This window comes from Hylobates moloch, unplaced genomic scaffold, assembly GCF_009828535.3.
Source record: "Hylobates moloch isolate HMO894 unplaced genomic scaffold, HMol_V3 SCAFFOLD_8, whole genome shotgun sequence".
NCBI lineage: Eukaryota > Metazoa > Chordata > Mammalia > Primates > Hylobatidae > Hylobates > Hylobates moloch.
Window position 1 is genome coordinate 16,770,707 of NW_026652283.1, and position 12,279 is coordinate 16,782,985.

The following is a 12,279-nucleotide window of genomic DNA, read 5'->3' on the forward strand; positions in this document are numbered from 1 at the left end:
AAGGATAACTCTCAGAGGAATCATAAAATACACAGATCTTTGTGTATCATGTTAATGCCCAGCAGAGATATAACTTTACAACCAGCTGGACAGGATGACTTGGCCATCAGATATCCACCTGACTCTTTTTTCTGGCCATCTCTCCTTGTGTAACTGACCCACGATAACAGTGGCCATGGTGGCAGAGATGGAAGCAATGCATGAGTCTACAATATGGACTTTTCCTCAATGTGGCTGATTGAGCACATCACTTCTAAGTATCCAACCAGTCAGTTTCAGAAATAAAACCTCCACCCTGCGTATGGCACCATTTCTTAGGTTGCTGGGAGAGTAGATAACAAGCTGCAGGTTAAATGCTAGCATCCAGATTTTGCTGTTCCAGGATCCTATGATCTGCATTGATATGGGGTAGCACAGTTCAGTGGTAGCATCCACTGATGTAAAACAACGGAGTGGATCTACTGTTAACTCTGACCCATAGAGCAGAGTCACCACTAAGCTTCTCAGAGTTGTCTGTGCCTACTCATCAGTGCATCCTTACTTCCTGAGTAAAGGAAATTCCCCTGAATTCTCCCAGGGATCATAGTCAAACACTGGGTTCTTGGGACTAGTTTAATATATTAACCCTAAACTCCTCCTTCACGTCGTTATAAACATTCTAAACCAATTTGGACACTACCACATTAATTTCTGTTTTCCCACTACTTTTACGTTAGTATATTGTCAAGGTCAGACTTCTAAGGAACAGCAAATCTATTTAGACCAGCTGTAGGTGTCACTCTTACAATGTTGCATTGTGACTCATGGTGAATGATCTCATGTCAGTAAATTTTCTCCTATCGAGCTTAATATTCTGTTTCACCCCTCTCCAAGGCCACTCTAACACTCTCTATTAAAGATCTTCATCACATTGGTCCCCAGGGTCTTGACAATACTTATTAATCAAGTGTGTACATGTGGCATTGCTTGTTGTCGTAATTTCCTGCGCCTGACACCTAACTTTGTCAGCAATTTGGCCAAAATTAAGCCTTGGGTCTCAACTTGAAACACGTCTTGCGTCAAAGATCCACAAGGGCTGTGGGAGTGGTACTGTGGTCTAGGAGGTGGATGCTTGTCTTTGGAAAGAAACAGTAATTAGAGTAACCTGAGAAGAACCAAAATGTTTGTACCTAATCCACAAATACTTATTTCAGGGCAACAAAGCCTTTAAGGTTATAAATTCCCCAATAAGTTTTTACTTCTTTCCATCCTATGATGTATGAGTTTCTAAATCTTTTGATCTAAAAAGGACCTTAGCTCTATAAAATAATATATCTGTGATAATGATCCTTGCTAACATAGCGTGACACATGGAAATGGGGAAGGGAAGACTTTTTCATCATCAGATCAACTACAGAATAGATATACTCTTGGGGAAGGAATTTGCTTAGGGGCCTAACTTATATTATAAAATATGGATAATATTATGTAAGCTACTGAATTATTGTAAAGACACAATTAAAATAAATGCATGCAATTCTATTAAATAAATCAAGAACTTTCATAGATTGATAAACTAAGCTCTGTGACCTATTAACTGCATGAATATAAATACATATTTCATTCAAAATAACTATATAAAATAAAGGTAAACCACAAACTATGGCATGGTTGTTTAACAAATTCACATAAACAGAGTTTATTTGGCAAGGCAAACTGAGATCGCTGTCCACCAGTAGGTTAGGGTGAGTGCAATGCTGTACAATAAATGAAAGGTTCTGTGTGAAGGAGAGTGAGCAGGATACAACAACCAAAAAGGCAAACTGCATATTTGACAACACAGCTGTGGTTCATACTCAATCATTTCATATCTCCAAGAGAATTCTTTTTACCAAAAAAAAAAAAATGCATACAAAGGTTAGTTTAATTATCATGTGAATGTTTGAAACTCTGATAGAACAAATCTCCCAAGATTACCTGTCTACTAAACAGACTTCCTTCTCTTTCCAAATACGTTATTGATCAATTTGGCCATTGATTTAGATCCACTGGGGCGTCTCTTTTCTTTGAGTTTGAAGTTTATCAGGATGTCCTTGATAATTCTGATAAACATCATTTCCACCTCCAGAGACTGCTCTGCTGCAGACAGTTCACAGAATTGGCATCGGTTATCCAGTGCCAGCTTTTGCCCTTCTTCCCAGCCAACCTCTCGCACATGACAAAGATCTCGTTTGTTGCCAACCAAAAACACTGCTGATTCTACAGCTCTGAAATAGAGATACACAATTTTTAGCAAGATTGTTTTAACAACTCTTTTTAAAAAAAAAAAAAAAAAGATTTATAACCAAAGGATTATAAATCAAAAAAGAAAAAATACTGTGTGTATTTTACTTATGGTCATGTGTGTGTACAGTTACACTTAGCCTCAATTACTTAAAATCATTTTAGATAAAATGTAGTAAATGGCACAGAAGCAACAAGGCTTTTAAGCATAGGAATTGAAGTAACATAGACCTATTATTGAATTCTGGTGCTGTCTACTAACCAAGTATGATTGTTATCTTTTCCACTTTCAGTTTCTTTTAATGTAAAAATGAGGTACATATTCATCATGGAATACTATGTAGCCATAAAAAAAGAATGAGATGGCCGGGCGCAGTGGCTCACGCTTGTAATCCCAGTGCTTTGGGAGGCCGAGGCGGGCGGATCACGAGGTCAGGAAATCGAGACCACGGTGAAACCCCGTCTCTACTAAAAATACAAAAAAAATTAGCCGTGCGTGTTGGCGGGCGCCTGTAGTCCCAGCTACTCGGAGAGGCTGAGGCAGGAGAATGGCGTGAACCCGGGAGGCGGGGCTTGCAGTGAGCCAAGATTGCACCACTGCGCTCCAGCCTGGGGGACAGAGCGAGACTCTGTCTCAAAAAAAAAAAAAAAAAGAACGAGAGTGGCTGGGTGCGGTGGCTCATGCCTGAATCTCAGCACTTTGGGAGGCCTTGGCCGGCAGATCACAAGGTCAGGAGATCAAGACCATCCTGGCTAACACGGTGAAACCTCATCTGTACTAAAAATACAAAAAATTAGCCTGGCGTGGTTGCACGCGCCTGTAGTCCCAGCTACTCAGGAGGCTGAGGCAGGAGAATCACTTGAACCCGGGAGGCGGAGGTTGCAGTGAGCTGAGATCGTGCCACTGCACTCCACCCTGGGTGACAGAGCAAGACTCTGTCTCGACCAAAAAAAAAAAAAAAAAAAAAAGAATGAGAGCATGTCCTTTGCAGGGACATGGATGGAGCTGGAGGCCATTATCTTTAGTAAACTGACGCGAGAACAGAAAACCAAATACTGCATGTTCTCACTCATAAGTGAGACCTAAATGATGAGAACATATGGATACATAGAGAGGAACAACACACAATGATGCCTATTAGAAGGTAGAGGGTGAGAGGAGAAAGAGGATCAGGAAAAATTAACTAATGGGTTCTAGGTTTCATACCTGGGTGATGAAATAATCTGTATAACAAACTCCATGACACAAGTTTACCTGTGTAAAAAACCTGCACATCTACCCCTGAATTTAATTCAAAGTTTTAAAAATGGTAAAATAATCCTCCTCACACAAAATTCTCACAGAGGTTAAAGCTCATGGAGACTGCATACATTAAATGATATATATAAAAATACCTAACACAGGCCCAGGCAATGAAAGATGCTTAGTAAGTATTGTTTTTCATGTTCCTTATCAATTGCAAGGGAAGATCTAGCAAATGTCTCTTTACTTATACAGTTACTATAATTGAACAGTCAATTTAGATAAAATTTTCATAAGCAAAAATATTATTCAATATTTATTGCTATTTTTGCTCTGCTAATATCCATTATAACATGCTCTAGAGAAAACTGTATAATCTCATGAACTTTTCCAACTCTCCTGTTTAAGAAATGTGTATTTGTTAAGATAAAATGTCTCTGCAAATATCAATATGTCTTCCTTGGTTATAATGAAACAATACAAAAATAGCGTTTGAGTTGAAGAATATATTAAAATCACTAGGCTTTAAATGGCATAGAACACTGCAAAGATATCTAGTATAAGGAAAAAAATGGGTGCACACAGTCAGTCTTCAACTCTTATTGGCCCTGAACCACTAAAAGTTGGTTTCATTCAAATGACGATGTGTGGTGAACTTTTAAAAATGTTACTAAGGTCTTTTTTTAGTCTAGTTTATAAAATTATTGAAAAGGGTAAATGAGGAAGGATATATACATGTGTTTTCAAGGGTGGGACACAAATATCAGATATAATTTAATGAAAGAGTGATATATTTTGCTTTCCTAGTCTTTTTACAGATTGAGAGCTGAGAATATTCAAAGAATTATCTAGTCAAGAAACTAGAAATATTTCCTGAAAAATGTCCAATACAAATGTTTATACTTTCAATATGTTTTTAAGTGTTCTTGAGTGATCACTCTGATTTGAAGAAATGTCAGAATGTTAGTCCTGTCCCTTACCTACACCATGATGTTTAAATATAAGATATTTAATGATTGAAACAATGGAGTTCTAAAATATCAGTAATATTGCAGGAAATAAGAGCTATGAGGCACCTTAGTAAAATCACATCTGTTTCTCCTACCCTGCTTCCACCAGTTAAATAATTTGAAAAATGAGCTCTAGAGATTAAAGTGGCTTACTTAAGACAAATCAAAGGAAAGCAAGAATGTACATCATCTAACTCCAGGGAAGTACGATTTATCAATTATTACCCATGATTTCTTTATAGTGGGCATTTAAAATAGATATTAAAAGTACATATACCAATTCTCATTCATAATATTGTGCATTTTTTACTTACCAGATTAGAATACTATTTAGATTCTAAGGGCAAAATCGGTTAAAAGCACAAAGACTCTTTTACAATCAGCACGTTGAGCAAAAATAAATACTTTAAATGGAAAAGGGCAAAATGACTGAAAAATAGGGAAAACTAAAATGGAAAACTCAGATGCTTCAACTTTTATCTACTAATGAAACAATAGCTTAAGGCACAATCATGTCTTCCTTCATAGTTCCTTGTGTCAAGGCAATTAAGAAAAAGGAATTGTTGATCAGCACTTCAGGAGGTAAAATGGAGAAAAATGTATTCTCATATTTAGAATTTGTAAACAGTTTGATTACACTCAGTCTATTTTGCTTTGATAGATTGAACAACTCAGTGACTAGGAATTGGATTTCACGGAATGCCAAACATAGTAAATCTGAATTTATTTAGTATCCTTAACATTTTTGTGAGAATGAAAAGAAAAGTTTGGAAAGAGAACTATCTTACATACAAAGGACTATTATTTTGCAAGTGAGTGTCATGTTAACAATAGAAGCTGTTTTGTAAAATAGCCATTTACTCAGGGCAAGTAACTGTTTATGTCAGCCAGGATATAAAGCATTCTCATCTTATTCTTTTTACTACATGTGTAACTCCTGTGGAATAAGAAGGTGAATTGTTCAGGGCTGTTAAATTTTGTAATTGGAAGCCTGTATTAAACTCTTCCTAATGATGCTTACAGCTATCTGATGATTTACTAAAAAGAAAGGTGAAAGGAATGAAAAATACCTTACCTTTTACAATGACTAGTTTGTGGCTCCCGGATTGTGTAGATCAGTGCTTTTGCAAAAGCAAATGAAGACCTATCACTGATGTCATACACAATAACAAACCCATCTGCCCAGTGAAGCTCACTTGTGAGGGAGAATTTTGCTTTCTGTGTCTGAAAATAAACCAAGTACATTAAAAGTGGTAGGATCTAATACCTGTGTTTTTATACTTTAAACAGTTAACTAATGGAGACCCACTTCAGCTGGAAGATACATCCATACGTTAAATACTGATATTTTCTCAAATATAGTTCTGTTTCTCTCTTACTGCTTTGTCCTTAATGAAAAGTGATTAAATGTAAAACAGAACTATAATAAAGTTATATCTATCTAATTTTATAACTTTTCTGGAAGAAAACATCTCCACTTTTTCAGAAAATTTGATGAGCTACAATAATTGTCTTTTGAATAATATCCACATATTTGTTTTGGAAATATATCATTTATTTATGTTAGTAAATGGAATATCTATTGATTTTTTGGCACTAGATTTAAATCAATAAAAATAAAAAATGTTATAAAGTTTTAGCTAAAATATTTAAGGTATATTTTGATTTACCTAAAATGATCTGTCTCATATAGTTGTTTTGAAATCCTGAATAAAGGGCCACTTTTCTCTTATGTGGATAATCCCATTTTAACTGTTTCCCCATATGAATAGACAAAGAGGTTTGTATTTAATCTATTTTATTTATCATGTTCTATTGACAACTGGTTAGTTATACGTGCAATTAGTGAAAATAAAAAGTGAATTGATAAGCTGCTTATTAACTTCTGACAGTGACACTGTAACCTGATAGAAATATAGAAACAGTCTAATGTTGCAATTTTAAAGATATTTGTGATATGATAATTTTTGACATGAACTTACAGAGGTGCTAGATAATGGAATTGACAACACTAGAAAATAATCTCTTAAATTTTTAATAATTAAAATGGGAAGAAACTTCGGTTTTAACACCGCAACTTTTCATTTTTTTTCACTTACCCCCATGTAATCTTCAAATCATGATTGTTAAAAAATCAATCAATCAATAAAAAAGGTGTTTTGTTTTACTTACTTGAGAACAAGGGTCATATATTTCTAGATTTAGTTGTTTCCTTTCCAAACACAAGTGCTTCTTATAGATAGATTCTGCAAAAATATGCATATCCACTGTCAGTATGAAAATACTCCGAATGTGAACTGATAAATTCAACCACTCACATTTTAGTGGAATCGTATTGTGCCCTTTTTATATTGCTGGTGACCAAAAGCATGTATTTGTTGTATTTACTCAGATGTGTTTCTTTTTCTTTTTTTTTCCTCCAGGGTTCACGCCATTCTCCTGCCTCAGCCTCCCGAGTGGCTGGGACTACAGGTCCCCGCCATCATGTCCTGCCAATTTTTTGGGGTTTTTTTTTTTGTATTTTTAGTAGAGACGGGGTTTCACCGTGTTAGCCAGGATGGTCTCAACCTCCTGACCTCGTGATCTGCCCGCCTCGGCCTCCCAAAGTGCTGGGACTACAGGCGCGAGCCACCGTCCTCAGCCAATATGTTTCTTACAAATGAATCTCACCACTGTCTATATTCACCTACATACCTTTTTGCTCTTATACTTATATTCCATCCTATTACTGTGAATGGAACATCTGTGTTTCTATCTAAAGTAAACTCATTCACTCTCAGCTAGTGATGATTTCCCCTCACCCACTGAAAGACATGGCTTCAGCAATTCTACTTCCCTCTTATAGATCATAATGTTTTCCTCTTTACCATATAATTGCAACATCTTACAAACATGAAAAATTTCTTCTAACTTAAATGTATTATGACTTAATGGTTAATTCTGTATCTTGATTGTATTTGCCTTATTGGTAGCATTAATGTAGTTGATCATTCCTCCCTCCTTAAAGTATTTCCTTTACGTGACCTTCAAGGTAACACTGTCTCCAGTTTTTATTTTTGTTTTTTAATTCCTTGTTGCTCTGTCTTAATCTTTTTTGTTCACTCTCCCCGCCCCCACTGACTTCTCACATTTCAAACATGGATCCAGTTCATAAGTTTCTTCTCTTCTTAAATTCCTTTTCAGATTTCTTCTGGTCCCAAGCCTTCACATGCCAATTATTTCTGATGAACCCAACTTATGTCTGGGCTTCAGATGAACCCAACTTATGTCTGAAGCCCAGACCTCATCCCTGAACTCTGGACACAAATAACTTACTATTGGACATCTCCAGTTAGATATTTGATAGCTATCTCAACCTTAACACACCTCCAGCTGAACCCCTGATATCCCTGCAAAGCTGCATCTTCTACACTTTTCCATTTTGTTAAATGGCATATCCATAACTCCAGTTTCTCAGGTAAAAATCCTTAGGATTATCCTCGATTGTTTATTTGTCTTGGGTCACATATTTATTCTAAAATTCCTTTTTAGTCTACCTTCAAAATATATTTTGAATATGTCTGTATCTCACCATCTCCATTGCCAACACCCTAGTCTAGACCACCATCATTACTTGCCTAATTTATCACAAAGCCTCCTAAGTCATCTTTCTGTTTCCATCCTTCCTCTCACACCCTTCCTGTTTCTATTGTATTCTCAACACAGAAGTAAAAGTGAACCTTGTAGCCAGATCACATCACTTATCTGATCAAAGTTCTTCAATGACTCCTCATCTCTCAGAGGATTAGGGTTGACTTCTTAACTCCTACCAGGTTATATTTAAGGAAATTTGTTACAGATGCATGAAACCTTAAATTATGTTTTCAGCCAGGTTTTTCTAAACTTTATAGGTTTATTCTTGACTCCAAACCATATTATTTCCTTCTAGCCAATTAAAATTATCCATTCTCAAATCTCAAAAACTGCCAGCAAGTGTCATCAATTCTCACATTTTTAGAATTGTATTATTTCCCCTTCTAGTTTTAATATACAAAGTGGAGTCATTTTTGCTAATTTGCCCTCATAGAGTTAATGAGCTTTTGATCATTTGGTTAGCTTCTCAAAAATGCCTCTAGGTCTTTTATTTTTCATTGAGATGTAACAGTCAGAAATGTGTAAGCATTTCATTAGTTTATACAACTATCCTATATCAAAGTTTAAGTTGTGGGCTTTTGTTGTTCTTATTTGGACGGCGTTATCGGTCTGTGTTTGTTCTATTTTTCAGTTCTGGGACATTTTCTCATGCCCGAGTCCTAACTTGTATGTTATGTTGACCTTTTTGACTGATGTCAGTGCCCTCACAAATGAAACAACAGGAATTTTTCTTTTTATGTTTTCAACTTTCTATAATCAGTTTTCAGGCTCTTGCCCTAAAATGTTCATAATGTCATATGGACTGAAATACCATGTTGAATTCATTTAGGGAAAAACACAATGTATTATATTAAAGCTATTTTCTGAGATACTCCAATTATGCTACTTCATGATTGAATGCTAAAGATTTTTGTTTGTTTCTCAAAATACACTTGCAATCATAAATTCCTTAGTCTAAATAAGTAATAATCAACAAAAAGATTCTCCTTTCTCTCAATTTTTATATTTTCTGTAATCTGCCATTATTTTTTTAAAAAGAAAAAAAATTCATCTCCTCATTTCATTTCTTCAATTGGGTAAGATATTAGCACCATTATATTGTTTAATTGGTGAGCCAAAAATATGCTCAAAATTATGGCAAAATTTCTCACTTTTTGTGTTGCACTATTTCCCATATATTATGCTAATTCTAGTCAAAAAACAGAAATTTATAGAAGAGTTCATGAAAGAATCTTAAAGTTACATCAAAATGCCCTGGCATGTGTTTTAGAATTTTTCTACATTTATATAAATGACTTAGATAATGATATGATATTTAATCAAGGCATAATTTTCCTATTATTTTCTTATGGTTTTACAATAAAAATAAACTTTACTCCTTTGTTAGTTGTGGTTTTAGTATTAATTTTGTCTTATTTTTTAAAGAAAGTTGATTTAATTTCAAAGTTGCTTTATAACTTACAAGAAATATTCAGTTACATGTTCTACAATATCTTGAAGAGAGGATCTTAGTTTTAATGTTTTTCCAGTTCCAGACTTTGAAACCAACTGTCTTACTTAAAATCAAATTGGGTGAATTTTACCATAAAAGAACATTTAATTCAAGTACCTATTTTGGCATTTCTAATCAGAATATGTGAATAAATAAATAGTTTTATATGCATAAAAATGGTATAGTCTATCAAAATGCATCTCTGTACTTAAGTGGGATTTAATTATGATGTTAAAAGTTTTAAGGTAAAAATGTCTAGAGTAGTAACTTACCAAAATTAGAAGCATATTCTCCAATGAATCGCTTAGTAAGAAACCTCACTGTAAGGGCTGCAAAGCAAACAATCTAGATTTAGGGCTGTTATATTTTAGGAAACAAGCTAATTTGGTTATGTGCATAAGGTTTTAGTTCTTAAATCAAAAATATTCAAGAATTAATAAAGACATTAAAATTTGACCAAATTCTGTTCTAAATAGTAGTTAACAATATTTCCATGGTACGAACAAAAGATTAGAAAGTTAGAAAGGAAGTGATCTTAAAGGGCTGCACATCTAAATCACTATGCAGTTAATTCATTACCACAAAAACATAAGGCCACTTACCTTTTGTAACAGAAACAGATTTCTCATTATATCTGAGATGCAAGAAGTTTGACATCTGTTTATTTTCTCTGTCAAACTCAGTCTGGCTTCAAGGTACTATGTGTAATAGTCACAAGGACACTACCAAGTATTTGCAGTTATTTAAGGATGTAGGGACCTACAAATCCAGGAATTAGAAAAAGAACCTCTGGTATCCGTTCATCATGTCACAGCTCCTGGGTTTGGCCAGTTAAGATGCTATGATTCTTTAGGCTCAAGTGGCCCTATTGGTAGCATCTACCATTATAATGTGACCGAAACCAAAGTAAAACACAACAAAACAAAAGCATGACTTCCAAAGTTAGAGCACATTATTGCTCAGTTCCAGAACATCCACCAAGCCATGCCCTCCCAAAGTTCTTTCATCTTAATAATGCTACATTTAAAATACAATCCACAAATCTCCAAACATCTCCCTACCCTAGTTTCAGAGCAGATGAGTTCTATCAAGGCCATTGTTTGGGAACTAGTGGGTATACGGCAAGTGTGCTGAAGTGAGAAGTAGGTGGGATAGTGATGTAGAAATTTCCTGTTATTCCTATGAATTGTAAACATCAGTAGAACAATATACAAATTAACATTTCAGATATTTATCTTGCTATGCCTGCGTATATATTCTATAAACATACAGTTACTTACCTATAAAAATGAAAACTCCTAATGACAGATAATGTGCCTATCATCCCAGTGAGATAATGTTATTATAGATGTATTTTCATATATATGATATATATGACATAACATATCATGATATATATGTCATAACATGTCATGATATATATGACATATATCATATGTCATACATATGACATATATATCATATATATGATATATCATATATATCACATATATATAAAAAACATGGGGAATGGTTAACATGTCAATGTTTCTCACTCTTTCTACACTCTATTATAACAGAGAAGACATTACCACTCACCAGATTTGCCTGTTCCTTCACCACCCAAGACAGCAAGCTTCACATCATTCATCTTGCTTTTCTGCTTCTTGGTCAGTCCTGTCTTCTGGAACTATGCTGCCCTGTGACAAGATTTTTTTAAATTTCCTTTTTATTGCTGCTCTCATTTCTCAACTCCGCCCCGTATTCCTACCAGCCAACAATAACTTTAAAAATGTTTTCCTGGAGTAGTTTTCAACTCAGTTTTCATATAACATTAAAAAAAAACCTGGAGTTACTGTTTAGACACAAAGGCTTATGAAGACAATATGTATATATTTATAACAGAACCTTAGCTTACATTTCTCTATTTTTGTGCACCTGGAATCTACCTTCTCCCAGGACCTAAAAAAAAGTATAATCTCTTTTCATTTAGAAAATTTTCAGAGGATGGGTAAACATCTCTGTCAATTTACTTTGATTGGATTGGTTTCTTTGTTTTATTAGTATCTGAGCCTACATCTGCTAAGGTTTCTTCGGTGAAAAAAATAAAAGGCAAATCTGTTCATTCAATCACAAAAAGAACACAACTATCTAGGATTTAGAAGTTTGGGTTTGATACCAATGCAAATAAATATCTAGACCAGGTTTGTGAATCACATGAGATTCTCAAGAAGCAAAAATGGGCACTACAGAATTTTAACTTATCCAATGTCTTATTTAATAAGTAATTTCTCCTTTAAAAAATGTTTTGTCAATAGAAAACAGCAATATTTCTGGAGAAAAATAAAGCAATCAATGTCATTTGTTAGAAAAGAAATAAATATAAACCTGTCATATTTCTTCCTGTAGTACATTGAAATTAGAAAAGAGAAATGATAAAGGAAAGAAAATTTGGAAGGGGTATTCTGGCATGATTCATTCCTGCTTTATAATAAAGAGATAAATTTAATATGCAAAATTATGAGTTTTTCATATTTCTTTTTGTCAGATTTCCCTACCAGCCCATTACTTTCTTCCTCTTTTATCTCCCAATTTAGATATGTAAAAATTCTACAACAAATACAATAAGTCTACGTGTGTGTACTAAATTTTGAGGCACA

General features: G+C 34.5%; 1 protein-coding gene across 2 annotated transcripts; it reads right to left on the minus strand.

Moving 5' to 3' along the window:
- Positions 1-1,640: 1,640 nt before the first annotated feature.
- Positions 1,641-11,323, minus strand: RERGL (RERG like). Of its 2 annotated transcripts, none has more exons than XM_032159740.1 (5): positions 11,219-11,323; positions 9,913-9,969; positions 6,688-6,761; positions 5,591-5,739; positions 1,641-2,246 (listed from the first exon to the last, which is right to left on the minus strand). In XM_032159740.1, the coding sequence occupies exons 1-5, from the start codon at positions 11,268-11,270 to the stop codon at positions 1,964-1,966; spliced, it is 615 nt and encodes a 204-aa protein (XP_032015631.1). In that variant the 5' UTR covers positions 11,271-11,323; the 3' UTR covers positions 1,641-1,963. The 2 variants fall into 2 exon arrangements, with proteins under 2 accessions (XP_032015631.1, XP_058299283.1); XM_058443300.1 differs by lacking the exon at positions 11,219-11,323 and adding an exon at positions 10,243-10,325 and having other exon boundaries at positions 1,902-2,246.
- Between the last annotated feature and the right edge of the window lie 956 nt (positions 11,324-12,279).